The sequence below is a fragment of the Labrus mixtus genome, chromosome 4 (genome assembly GCF_963584025.1).
Source record: "Labrus mixtus chromosome 4, fLabMix1.1, whole genome shotgun sequence".
NCBI lineage: Eukaryota > Metazoa > Chordata > Actinopteri > Labriformes > Labridae > Labrus > Labrus mixtus.
In genome coordinates this window covers 8,919,436-8,933,061 of record NC_083615.1, presented here as the reverse complement: position 1 = coordinate 8,933,061, position 13,626 = coordinate 8,919,436, and the positions used below count along the sequence as shown (strand labels likewise).

At 40.0% G+C, this 13,626-nt stretch overlaps 1 protein-coding gene across 8 annotated transcripts in view; it reads right to left on the bottom strand.

Annotated features, from left to right (window-relative positions):
- Window positions 1-13,626, bottom strand: part of LOC132972678 (pleckstrin homology domain-containing family A member 5-like) — a 76,138-nt gene that overhangs the window by 5,411 nt on the left and 57,101 nt on the right. For 4 of the 8 annotated variants that reach the window (XM_061035684.1, XM_061035682.1, XM_061035683.1 and 1 more), the window contains 12 exons: window positions 13,525-13,611; window positions 12,697-12,816; window positions 10,814-10,867; window positions 9,430-9,510; window positions 6,333-6,395; window positions 6,165-6,245; window positions 5,295-5,444; window positions 5,065-5,166; window positions 4,327-4,485; window positions 2,924-3,079; window positions 2,218-2,338; window positions 916-1,031 (listed from right to left, as the gene is read on the bottom strand). In XM_061035684.1, the coding sequence (XP_060891667.1) occupies window positions 916-1,031; window positions 2,218-2,338; window positions 2,924-3,079; window positions 4,327-4,485; window positions 5,065-5,166; window positions 5,295-5,444; window positions 6,165-6,245; window positions 6,333-6,395; window positions 9,430-9,510; window positions 10,814-10,867; window positions 12,697-12,816; window positions 13,525-13,611 (1,290 nt within the window). The remainder of the gene's footprint in view (window positions 1-915; window positions 1,032-2,217; window positions 2,339-2,923; window positions 3,080-4,326; window positions 4,486-5,064; window positions 5,167-5,294; window positions 5,445-6,164; window positions 6,246-6,332; window positions 6,396-9,429; window positions 9,511-10,813; window positions 10,868-12,696; window positions 12,817-13,524; window positions 13,612-13,626) is intronic. The other 4 variants (XM_061035687.1, XM_061035690.1, XM_061035686.1 and 1 more) reach the window with 3 other exon arrangements.

Below are 13,626 nucleotides of genomic sequence, written 5' to 3'. Positions count from 1 at the left end.
AACCTTTTAATGTCCTTTAACAAGGACAACAGTCTTGCAGTCAAAACTAAACCGATACTATTGAAAAGACTTTTAAATGTTCACTCAGAGGTTAAAATGAAGAGCAGTCCCAACAACACATATGGAAACAAGTCGACTGGCTGCTGTGTATGCACACTCACTCCTGCTTGCATGCTTTGCTGCATGCAGAGACACTGGGGGCTAAATAATCCCTCAGCAGGAGAGACCGATGATGTGACGTGAACTGAGAGGAAGTTGTTCACATTCTATGGTGCCATGCTGGAGGGGCTGGCAGATCTGGATTCAGTCCAAAGCCTGAGGATGTGAGCCCACATTGTCCAGATTGTTCAAGATGCTGGTACCCAGAGGGCTAAACTGAACTCTACAGGCCTGTGATACACTCCTACAACCACAAGCTAAATGTTTGTTAGCATGTGTGAAGAGCTGATGTTTTCCAAAGTTCAGACAGGTTTAGGCACATTATATGTCCAAAAACACTAACAAAAACAGAAACATTAAAGAGAGGACACACCCTAGTGTGGCGCACTAATGACATGTTCAGTATGTTAAAGTTCATCGTGTTTGAGGCTGGAAATTGTATAAAACAAACATGGCATCATTTTTATGACAGACTGGTTTTAAGAGCTTGAGTCACACCCCCGGCCACGTGACGAGTGACCTCTTCTGCCACATGTTGGCTTTCAAACAGGAGCTTAACAATGATAGTAATTCAGCGAATTTTCATTTTCCGACTGTATCCACTGCCCTGTCTCTCTGATGAAGGCACAAGAAACCCCTAAAATAAATCTTTAAAATGGCAATATTCACGAGTACACAAGGTTAAAAACAATCTTAGAGAAATGTACAGTGACTATCAGAAGTCACATGACTCTGGAGTTACAAGTATGGACTCACCGTCCTTGGATCAGGCTTCTTGCTCTTCCTTAAGGTTACATATGAAGCTATGGAGGATGAGTCAGGCACTGGAGATCTGGTCCTGGGTGGGACAATACCAACTGGGTAGGACATCCCTGCAGGTATCAAAGACAAAGGGTCACTCAGCCATCTGGTTCAGTTACAGGGCAACACAAAAATAATGATTTACTGCAGAGAACAAGCTGATTTAAATAGAGCATGCTTACTTGTAATTTAAAAAAAATGGTTATTGGATAATTTTACAAATTGTAGAACTATTTGGACTTATTTTTCAAATGTTTAAACTTGTATGAGAACTGTAAATTATACTCCAATAAGTGATTTAATATTGTTTGTTGATAATTGTTGACTTGAATTTGTGAAAACAATTGTTTGTGGATTGTGAGACCCTCAAGTTTAAAAGATGTAAAAGAATGGCATTAAGCACACTGTGCTGACAATTGCCGTTTTCTTGTGGTGTTTGCAGGCTTCATCGTCAGGTTGCTGCTATTGATTGTGCTGTGTTGTGAAACGAGTGCGGAGCTGCAGTGTAATTATTCATCTTCAGAACATCTGGATTTTGCTGTGCAAGCTGTTTGATCAAATCTCAGCAGATCTTTAACGCTACTTCACAGAGAACTGGGAACACATTGTTTCATGAAGTCTAAAAAGAGTTGAGCAACAAGGATAAATACATTGGATATTCCAGCACTGATACACTTTCAATTTGGTTAGAAAAGTTCAGTTTTGAATTTTACAGTGTAAGAAATAAAAGTGGCACTGTATCCATGGTTAGAAAAAGGAGGTAGTTATACGCACATTACGTAGGTGCAGGGCAGAGCAGAAACAGCAGACTCAGGAAGAAGATCACTACACTAGCTCAAATGCCACAAAAAGTTTGAATTCATCACAATCACAAAGTTTCGTCCCCAGGTCGATATTGTAACCATGGTTGCCGTTGATTGTTGTGTTGATGTTTACTTGGTAATATGTGACCTGACCTATACCTCTTTAAAGTCTAAGCTAAGCTCTTAGTCAAAAAGATACCTGTGTTACTGTGTAATTGCCATGGTAACCAAGGCAACAATCAGTGCTGGAAATAAGTTTCACAGTCACAGAAATGTTTAGAGTTTTTATTAGTGTCAACAATATTTGTGTATATATATATATATATATATATATATATATATATACACACACCAGTATATATATATATATATATTTTTTTTTTTTAATATATATTTTTTAAAACAGGGCATATAACTGGCATCATATTGGCTGTCATTGTTCTTTCTCATGTACCTTTGCTTCCAGAATGTTCCCTATCAGACGGGTGTTCGGATCGATCCTCTCCATTGCTCTCATCCACTTCTGTCACTGTTGTGAGCTCTGGTTCACTCTTATACAGTCGGTAGTCTGGGCCCTGATGATAAGAAGAAGAAAATGAGCATTGTCTTATTGTTGTGGAGAGTTTGGTTCCAAACTAAGTCATAAACCTTTGGAAAAAAGTTGAATTTTTTTCTTCCAGGATGACTTCACAGAGACAGTGGCAAACAGATTTTTAGGACTGAATCATCAAAAAACACAAGTGTATACAGACGTAGGAAAAAACTCTCCATGCAGTTTGAGGTCAACAGACTGTTTTACAGCCAAATAAAAAGAAGGCAGCAGGCAAACACATTCAAACTCAGACATGGCCTAGATTGAAACCAAGGAGAGAACACAACAAAACAAAAACAAAATGATTGCATTTCAACGCAGAAAAGAAAGGCGAGACTTTTCAACTATAAAAATATATGTGCAATGAGTCTTCATCTGCTTTGAAAAAAAAATCATATGATGGAAGAATGTCATCGAGTAAATAAAGGGAAGTGATGATGATCCAACCAAAAAATGATCCAGATGACACAAGATGTCCAAAAAAATAGAACTGAAAACCACCACAGCAAGCAATGATGTGTGATGACACGGCTAAGGGCGGGGTCAGCAATGAGGCCAACGAGCTTACGCTGTGCGTGCTGTTCCTGTGATTGGCCTTCCTGTCCTCTGGCCTGTGGAGGGATGAAGTGCGTACACCGGCATGAGAGGGCAAGGGGGGCACCGTGGGGGGGTTAGGCTCGTAGGACTGGGGTAGGGGTGGCCGTGGGGGTATCGAGTCCTCCTCCTGGGGATTATACAGGGCATGACAGGACAGGAAGCAAGGTGACACATGGTGCCACCACGCACGCTAAGGGCAACAGCCATCTGGTGCAGAGTAGCTGCGGCCCACAGGGCAGCCAAACAGGCCGCTGAGTGGGATCGACAGATCCACATGCTGTCACATGGCTAGAAACTCATCCATGTTAATAGGAGCACTCTGACTGTCCACGAGGAAGGCTGGCAGTTTGAGCACTCAGATTAGTTTGGTCATCATTTAAAGAACTGCAGGGAATCTGGGTACAGAGAACTATCAGCTGCAACAACAGATTATTTTTATTTGAGATTTTCTGACAGCATTTTTTTCCTTCCTATCATTTGTTCCTAACCCTGTATGAGTGTGATGTCATTGCTATCGTTGTTGTATGGCTTACCTCAGTACACCTCTGGGATCTAAAACCTCAAAACAAGCTGTGCATCTGCTTACAAGCTAAGCTAACATTAGCAGCAACCTTCTAAATTAGAAGAAGCCTCAGTACGTGTGATTAAAGCATTGTTCTTCTATGCCACTTTAAGACTGTAGTTGTGTGGCAGCCATAAAAGATAATTCCTTTGTAGGCAACTGTTAAGAGAAGAAACAGGGAAATCTTAGTGAAAACATCGACTGGTGTATTCATGTATTCTCACTGATAGCCGCAGGTTCAGAGGCATTATCAATAGTGATAAAGGAATTACAACTTTAATTTTATGATTAATTATTCTTTTTAATCATGCCGCTTTTTTAACCGTAAATTATCTGCATTCAAAAATATATTAATAAATGAATAAATAAATCTTTCAATAGCGGTCTTTAACTTGCTCATTTGTCCTATCAACAGACACAATTAAATATACTCAAATTACGAGATAAAAAAGGGACAAACCATTCAAATAAATATTTTTTTTAAATCAGCACCTCATGAATGTATTATATTATTTAATGCTCTAAGCAGAGACATTAAGATTTATACCTTTACATATTTTAACTGAACGAACATTCAGAGGTGATCAGGAGTCTTCCCAGCTATTTTTTTTTTTCAAACCGTCACATTTGAGGACCGGCACATGCATGTTCTGCACTTTTGCTTTCTATAAAATCTACACAGTGACAGGATTAATAAATTGTTTATTTCTTTTCTTTTTTTCCTTTTAACTACTAATACAAATGTTTCAGCAGACAAAAGCAATACGACTTGGTGATTGAATGGTTTGTTGTCTCTGCTGGTGGTTCCTCACCTCATTTTTGTGCTTGCTGAAGTTGTTCTTGGACCCATAGAAGTTCACACCATCAACAGCATTTCTCTGAGCTTTATGTTTATTGAGGGCCTCCATCACATCTTGAATCCCCCACAGTTCTTTCTGGATGCGGACGTGCTGCTGGCTTGGCGGTTCGGTCTAGGCGAGCACAGAAAACACACACACACACACACGTTCACAAATCAGATAACCTTAGTAAACCTTACTTCAGAGCAACAGAGACAGATTATAATTACCGGTAGCTCCTTACTGATGATGACAGGTTTGTCTGTGAGTGAAGGGCACTTAAGAATAGGATGTCCTGGCACCCTGCACCCCCACCCCCCACCACTGACTTCTCTACTTTGAATTATCATTGGCTCTGACTCTGACTCAACAAGGAATAACTGTTAGAACATTTCTCTTCGTCTCTACACTCACGATGAAGAACAAGACAGAAGACCAATTTAATTAGGACCTGCTCTATAATCCCAACAGTCATCAATTACTCACTATTTTTGCATTGATCTCTTAGTTACTTTCTTCAACACTGCAGATAAGGGCACTGGACAACAGTCTTTATTATTATTCCAAGTGTTAAAAGAAGTGTGTACAAAAAGGACAACTAAATGTTACAGGTAATCTGGCAAAGTTTGACAACTATATCATACCAGTGTTAGACGACAGAAGTGGTGAAAGATAAAAACAGCACAGACTCAGTCTCAAGAAGGATCCTACCTGAGGGCTTCCTAATGCTTCGAGCTGCTCCAGAAGGTTATTCTTAGCCAGAGTCACATCTCCTTCCAGCGTGTCATACTCCCTCAATGAGCACTCCAACTCCTGGTTAAAGGGGGAAATAAACTTTGTGAATGATACAAACTCTAATTTTAGAAGCACTTCTGAAAGAAGACAACACAAGTGCCCGGCATGATTGTGTGTAGTGTGTGTGAATGTACTGTGTGACTCACGGCTGTGACTCTGGAAAGCTCTCTGCAGGTGCTGAGCAGGCCGCTCTGCAGTAGATCTCTCTGCTGGATCACGCTCTGCATGGCAGCAGGGTTATCACAGCCCATCTCTATCTCCTGGCTGGCTGACAGAAGTGCTGTCTCTAGGGTGTGCTGAGGGAACAAACCACATATCAAATACACTTACAGCATGACAATGTAATTTGTCACTGTAGCCTTGCAGAACTGATAACTTTCACAAAGTCACAGTGGATTATTCAGCCTCACAAACTTTTGTGACTCACAAGTCTGTTTTTAGCTCAAATATTTCTGGCAAAGGTTCTATTTAAAAAAAAAAAAAAAAAACCTTGCTGAAAGTGCTGAATGTACAAAATATTAAAAGATTGCCCATCATCCTTTGACCAAGCCCTTAGTATGAGTCAAATCTCTACTTTCAATATCTAATAATAAAAATAAACAAACAATCATTTGTGCATTTTAACCAGTTACTTCTTAATTTATTATATTGTGTAATTTATTAATGAATGATCAAAACTGTCAATAGATAAGATAACTTTAGGACTTATTTTCTTCTGTGTTTCATTTATTTATCATTTTATCAAATAAATATGCGTGTCTAAATTTGCAACAAGATACTTCTTAAAAGCTATTGAGAGCAACTACACTTAAGTCAAGCATTATCTCTCCCTCTCTGTCTCTCTCACTTCAGTGCATATAAACTAAAGTGAAGCTATTCTTGTCGTTCAGACTGTAAACTGTGTATTCTGTTTTGTTTACATTCTGTCATCTGGCACCACATCCTTCAAAACATGTCAAACTCTCTTTTTGTGTGTGTTAGAAAGTAATGATGACAAATGTGCTGTGTTTAGTCACCTTCTCTCTGTACAGCTGCTGAAGTTTCTCCTCCTGTGTCCTCACCAGTTTGTCCTGCTCACACAAACGGCTCAGTTTGGTCTGAGGATACAAACAATAGTTAGTTGTGACCCATGATCTTCATTAAATAGAGTTTAATTTCATACAAGAGTTCTACACTGAACTTACATCAGTGTCCACCTCCTCTGGCATACAGGTATAGGCGTGTTGACTGTAGTCTTCTGGACTCAGCTGTGAGGAAAGACAGAATATTACACAGAGACTCGAAGTATGAACATACACATTAGAAGGTGGAGATCTAATGCAGTGTCATGACGAGGCTCTCTCACAGAGCCACAGGATTTGTCCTTGAGTAGAAACTCATATTTCCCTGAATCAGACAATTTAAATGAGCAAACCGACAAATGGCAGAGCAGCGAGTCTAAACAAAGATTGTGGTGCCTCTTGTTTCACCACCCACAGGCATTTTACGAAGAGAAAAACACAGTGGTTTTACTGGGAATAACCCTTCATATCTAAACTATAAAGTCAATGTATAAGCTCTTTGTTTCCCCCCCTGAATACACTACATCAGCAGCAGTTGTCAGAATGTGCTGGATAAAGTCAAAGTTTTCTTAAAGATTTCCCAGAATGGCGACGTAACTACCAAACTGCTGAGAACGTAATGTATGCTAATGATGCTTTCAACCTTTATGAGACTGTAATTCAGGCTAGACTGTACTCTAGTTACTTCCATACTACTTCACACTTTTTTTATAGACTCTTAGTCACTGTAGTAAGGAAAACAAGAAAGAGAAAGTCATTCTTATTTCCATATGAACACATACCAAGAAAAACAGTGCTCAGGCAGGGGTGATTTATTTAACTGCATTGGATCCCATGTTTCCAGAAATTCCATCACATTATGATCCATCATACACCCACTCCTCTGTATAGAAAAGCAATACATAACAAAGTCTATAAGTATGAGGACAGTGAAATCATCCTGTGTTGTTTTGTGTTTCACCACCTCTGCTATTACAATTATTTTTAATGTTTATTATTACAAAGGAAATCATTCATTAAGTGTTACACAATTGGTGGAAGTCAGGCTTACTTCAAATGTCCTTAATTTTTTTATACGTACTCTTTATAATCTTTTCAAGCCAATGTCTGGCTAATCAAGAATTTACAGGCATTAGCTTTCCTTCTTGCTAAAATTGGGGCTTAGGCTGGTAGTTAGAGCTGGAAACACATAACCATATGACATTTCAAATTAAATATCTGTTTGGTCCCCCCACCCCAAAAAAAAAAACAACAACATTGGCTATGTTTGTCAGGTATGTTAAAATGACTTCCTTGCACTTTCAAACCTAATGCTGTAACATTTCCATTGCCTCTAAGATATAATTAGGTTTCAAATCCAATGCCTTCAGAGCCAAAACAACAAAAAATGACTCACTGTCCAAATACATTAAGACGGCACTGTAAACTACTGTAGCGCTACACACACCTGCACTCTTTCACACACACACACTTTGTTACCACCTCAGTTAAACCACACAGCACAGTTAAAGCAGGTGGGACCTGAGAACCACATGGCATTCCACACAGAAACATGCAAACTCTCCCACAGCTCAGTGGGATTCACTTTGGGGGTTGTGTGGCGAGGATTACGAGTGACATGGGGGAAGAGGAAGGGGGGGCGGGAGGAGACAGATTTCTGGCAGCTGAACAGGTGGGAATGCAGCTGTTGCCTGGCTGTTATGACGATGAATGATCGGAGGGTGAGAGTGGGAGGAGCAAGGGGGGCAGTCTTTCGGCAGCACTTTTACACCCCATGAGGGGATCACAAAAGTGGCAAAGTGATGTGATGGCTGTCATCACAATCTAGTCGGCTCTCTTCATCCTTCCCATCAGCAGAATGACAAGAGAGGAAGTAATGCAAAAAACCAAGAGTGATTGAACCTAAAGACATCTGTCTTTATCTTCAGAGTTCCTCCCTAGCCAGATTATATACGGAGTCTATTCCACGGCTGATGCTCAGAGTGCTACCTATTAAGGGTGGGAATCTCAGGAAAACTCATGTTTTGATATACAACACAATACAAGAATAATATCATGATACAGAGTTCTGCTGATAATTTATGTATTTCAAAACAATAATATTATGATACATCAAAAAAATGACCATAAAATAGTTAAGGGCAGGATTCATTTTTTGATTCACTGCTAAAAGGTGTTTCTCCTCTTATCACACATTAACTACTTTTCACCACTGTCCAACGTTATCCCGCTGTATTTTTCTTCCCTAATCCTGCTGTCAACTTGTTCTTTGGGCCAATTAACTTCTGGTAACATCACACTCATTCATGTTATAAGCGCCACAAGTTGTAACATTAAACACTCTGAGTCAAATTGGCAGTCTGTAAGGAGCGCCATATTTCTTTAAAATAAAATCTTAAAAAATAAATCGATATTTGGCAACAGCAAATCAACAGTTTTATCACACAAGTCAAGATGACGACATATTGCCGATATTTTGTCTCATCCCCACTATGTATTTACCCCTTAATTATTACTGTACTTCTAGACTCCAAGTACCATTTTAAAGGAGCATTTCTCAAGCATTATCGGAGTGGAATATAAACTAAAGTACTTCTTTGGCTTACTTTCCGCTATTATAAAAAAAAATCCCCTTTCACATATTTCTTCGCAGAAAGACAGAATGATGTAATTCAAATGATTGAAAAGTAAATGTCTGGCAAAAGAAAAGAATGAAGTCATTCTAACAAGAGTCTTCCTCGACAGTCCAGGTGACTACGCTAGTGAGAGGGAACACATTCTGCAAAGAGTAAAGAAGGAAACACTCTAACCATCACTGGATAGAGATCTGAACAAAGAAAGATGGGTAACAATGAGAGGCTTTTCTCCCTGATTGATCTGGAAGTAACCACAGATAGCTGAGTGTTTCTAGAAAAAGCTTTCTCCAGCTTCAACAAACAAACCTGAGTGAGGAGGGGTTTTAACTGAGCAGTGAAGCAAACACATCATACTACTGTTTTACAAGTCATGCCCATTCCTGCATGACTTCTCACAATAAGAGGAGAACAGTCAAAAGCAATGGATGAGGAGATGCTGGCAAAACAAAACGATACAGGGAGACCAGTTTGCAAGATGCCATGAGGACTTAAACACCGGAGGAAGCGCATTGCAGCACGACAGACCAAAATAACAACAGCGACTGGTGATGATGAGGCGGAGCAAAGCCTTCGGATGGCCTTACTTGCTGGTAAAGTTGAGGCCTCGGGGCAGAGTTCTCAATCATAGTGTGAGTCATGACGATTAAAGGGTCATTTTCCTTCATCTAGTCCAGTGTGGAGAGGAGCGATATATCAAAAGTCAGTTTAAAGCAGTGCTACACTTAAGATACAATACCGATACAATGTTTTTACACCTCGTTTGCTTTCATAAAGCAGAATCAAACATGAACTCGTGCATCCAGACTGGACGGGGATGGAAACAGGAACAAGAAGCAATGACTGATTCTTACAAACAGATCTGTGTTTATTAGGGGTGGAAAGCTCCTGTTTAAATTAAATGAATTACATTGATTCAAATATAGAAAGCACTACTAATGCAATGCATCTTAAGATACATTTTAGGAGTCATCACTCACCGTCTTAATAACATATTTCTCTATAGTCGCACAAAGTCGTGTAAATCCATTAACATATGAAATTATTCTCTTTTTTTATTTATTATAATCAATGTGTTGTTGTGCCCAGGTGTACAACACAGTAATGTGTAATAACTTGAATTCCCAAAGCAAAAAAATTAGATTAAAGCTGAAAGAGATCTCCGCAGGCCGTTAATATGCAATATAACTTTTCAATATGTGTGGTGTGTGGATACGGTTTACTCGCTCCATACTTAAGTGCCTATACTTGTGAACATGAAATAAATAAATGTCCATGTGCAATACAACACCGTGTGTAATATTATCTAGAGTGCATTGTTACTATTCATTATTATCATGAGCTGTTACATTTGATATCTTATATCCATTATTTTGGGCAGAGTATAGTTTTACTTCCCTTACTCTTGTTACTTAACTTATTGTTTTTATTGCTACTCTATTCAGACAGTTTCTTGGATTGTTACTCTCATTCACTTTATTTAACACTGTTTTTTTAATTCCTGAATTGAATTATTTGATACTCTTTTATGTTCTTATTTGTTCTGTAATTTTGGACCAATCTGGCACTAGGACCAATTAAGTTCCATCTTATCTTTAGAGTTCATTACATAATACATACTTTTTAAAGTTCTGTCCCCATGTCCCGTCTCTACCAAAGAATAGAATGATATCTTGATATTCATTAGTATTGCTGAAGATGAGTTTAGGGACAAATGAATGAATGGAGATGCCGAGCTTTTTAGTGACGACCTGGCAAACTAGCTTAGGCATAAGTGCTGCGGTATGTGATCCATGCTTTGTAGTTTCCTCCTAAAAATGCAAACATTAAAATATTCATGATAACTTATCTTCACATTAAACTGGGTTTTTTTCAGATGGCAGCACTGCTTCAAATAATACAAGCGTAGCGTTTAAAGAGTTCAGTTCATGAAGAGAAGAGACAGGGCCATGCAGTCATGCATTACCCCACCTGATTGTCCAAATACATGAGGTTCCTTTGGAGGTGATGGGAGAGAATGTCGTTCTAACGTCAGCAGCGAAGAGGAGAGCAAAGAAAAGGCAACAGGAGAGTGAGACAAAAGAAAAGGTCACATTCATACTTGGAGGCTCTCTCTCATTCACACACTCACACAGGCTTCTCATGTCCAGTTTGCCCAAATATTTTTCGAGACAGAAAGGAATGCAGGAGCAGTCAAGGTGGAAAAGAGGTCAGGTAGTGGATGTACTATATAAGGTAAAAGAACGAGTGCACTGTGGGATGGGAGGGACTCTATTTCAGAATGATCATACAACCATATACAGAATTCACTGAAAAGGTCAAACTTAAACTACATCAGCCAAAGTGTGTGCGAGTTTTTACTCAGGATGTGGATGAGAATAAATAATGCAATTTGGGGGCCAAAAAAAAAGGTAGGAGAAAACCATTTATCCCCTTTGTTTATGTCTCTTCTCGCCTCATAAAATGAGGGAGTAGGGGGAGGTTGAGCAAAAGTCCGATCCGACGGGGCTGAGTGCTAACCCAGATCAGGGCACCTCACCGTGGCTCTGCTTGCCCCGCCCCTTTTCTGAGATCTCTCTACAGACTTATCTCTGTGTTTCTCCATTCTATCTTGGCTGTTCCTTTTTATGTGTAATGTTGGCACCAGGAATAGTTACATTATGGTTGTGGGGGCCATTAGGTGCCATGTGGTAGGGTAGGTAGTATCAGTGTTGTGACTACCTGGAGCTTGCATGTATGGAGCCTAGGTCTGTTGAAGGTGCAATGCTTTTGGGGCTGTGATGGCCATGTAGTAAAGTAAGTAAGATATAGAAGTTCTGCGTGTGGGTATGGTGGTTGTTGAGAGCTAGCATGGAAGGGGGGTGGCTCTGGGCGGCCAGAGCTAACAGTTCCTGAGGTGTCATGGGACTTTTTAGGTGAAACAACGTTGAGGGGAGGTTCACATTTGACAACCACAGTGATGTCATGAAGTGATGTCTTAACCTGGCTAGCTTGCATAAATGGAGTTTTGGTCTGCTGAGGGTGGCAATGCTGTTTTGGTTGTGGTAGTAACTAAGAGCCAGAGAAGAGGTTATGTAACTTATCAGTAAGGCATAGGGGCATAATTGGGACGAGAGGTTTCTTCACTGAGTGCTTATCCTTTCAATAGGGCACAAGTACCTTGTGTTTATTTCAAATTCAAAATCAATGAGCACCTTCAGCTAAATAAGGACTAATACAGGTTATACCTGTTAAACTAAATAAGGTGAAGCAGAAATAAAGAAGAACACCTCAACTGTATAGATTCAAGAAAAAACATTGATCAAGTGTTGAAAAATCAAAAGCCTTTTACTCCAGATCGACCTACATCACGAATGATCAAATCTGTAGTATGATGTCTTCGAAGATACTTTAAATGTAAAAAATACAGGAAAAACGTGTACATATTCCCCCTTAAAACCTGTATTCAATCACTTTTTAAGCTTGCCAATGACTTTTGAGTTTGAATTCTGGCAAACATCTGTCTAGAGTCTGAGTGAATGAAGCATAATGACGCCATCAACAACTCGACAAACTGAATTGAAACAAATGCTGTGACCTGATGTCAGATTCTGGTTGTTAAATAGAATATTTTTTTGTTTCCAGACACTTCACATGTAATGGAGAAAGTTGAACGAGAGATAGTTGATCTCTAAATATGCCAAAGCATCGCCCTTAGGGGAATATCTACTATAGTGCCTTTCTTTTCCATTAATCATCCCTGTGTAGAGCCAAAAAGAATTATCTCGATCCAGATGATAAATAGTAGTGGGTAAAGATGGCATACACACACACAAGAACACACACCCCTGCAGGAGAATCTCTGGGGGCCTGACCTTTGGGTTGTTGCCATCCATGTTTAGTTGCATAAGCTGTGCTACAGTGTGCTCCCGGATACTGTTTAGCTCTGCCTGCTGCCGCCGCAGCTTTATCAGCAGCAGAGTCAGTTCCTCAGGCTGCAAGGGTGGGAGGAGGGGAGGGAGGGACACATAGCCACAAGGTAACAGGGATACCGCAGGGGGAGTGGGAGAGGAGAGGAGAGGAAAGGAAAGGAGAGAAAACACCAGGACAGGAGATTAAGAGGAATCAGAGTCCTAAAGGTGAGAAGTTGTTATATCTAGGTATTTAATTTCCATGCATCTCAGGACCATGAGAATATCCAAGGTGTTATTGCAGTCAGCAGCATGCAAATTCTACACGTCCACTCAAGACAGAAGAACAGTTTAGCATTCAATACAGCATTCAGTTCACACTCTCTGAGCTCCATGAGGACACAGTTCTGTGCACCGCTTTGACATAAATTCCTGATCAGGCTTAGAGAGCTGTGAGTGACAGGGTTTTTAAGTCTTCACTGATGTGAAGCGAGTCAAAGGCGCTCCTCAAGTGAGAAACACCCTAAATCCTGCAGCTTGGAACATACATCTGAGTTCTGCCTAAATCTGTCTCTAAAGATTCTGTCACAATGTCTTCTTGGAGGAAAGTGAAGGACAGAAAGAGTAGGAAGGAGGAAGGAGAAAGGGAGCCTTGTCACGAAAAGAAGTCCAATTAAACCCAAATGAATAAGTGTGTCGAGCCAAGGCGTGAAATTACTTTGTGGTGTACTACAGAAACAAAGTAGAACAAAGTGACACAAGCATATGGGGACAACATAGAGAGGGACTCACTGTTTTGCCTTGGAGAGACTGAGCAGTGATAGTCTGGACTGGGATCCCTGCAGGCATAGATCTTCTATCAGGTGGGTAGGCATAATGCTGGAAACAAGAGAT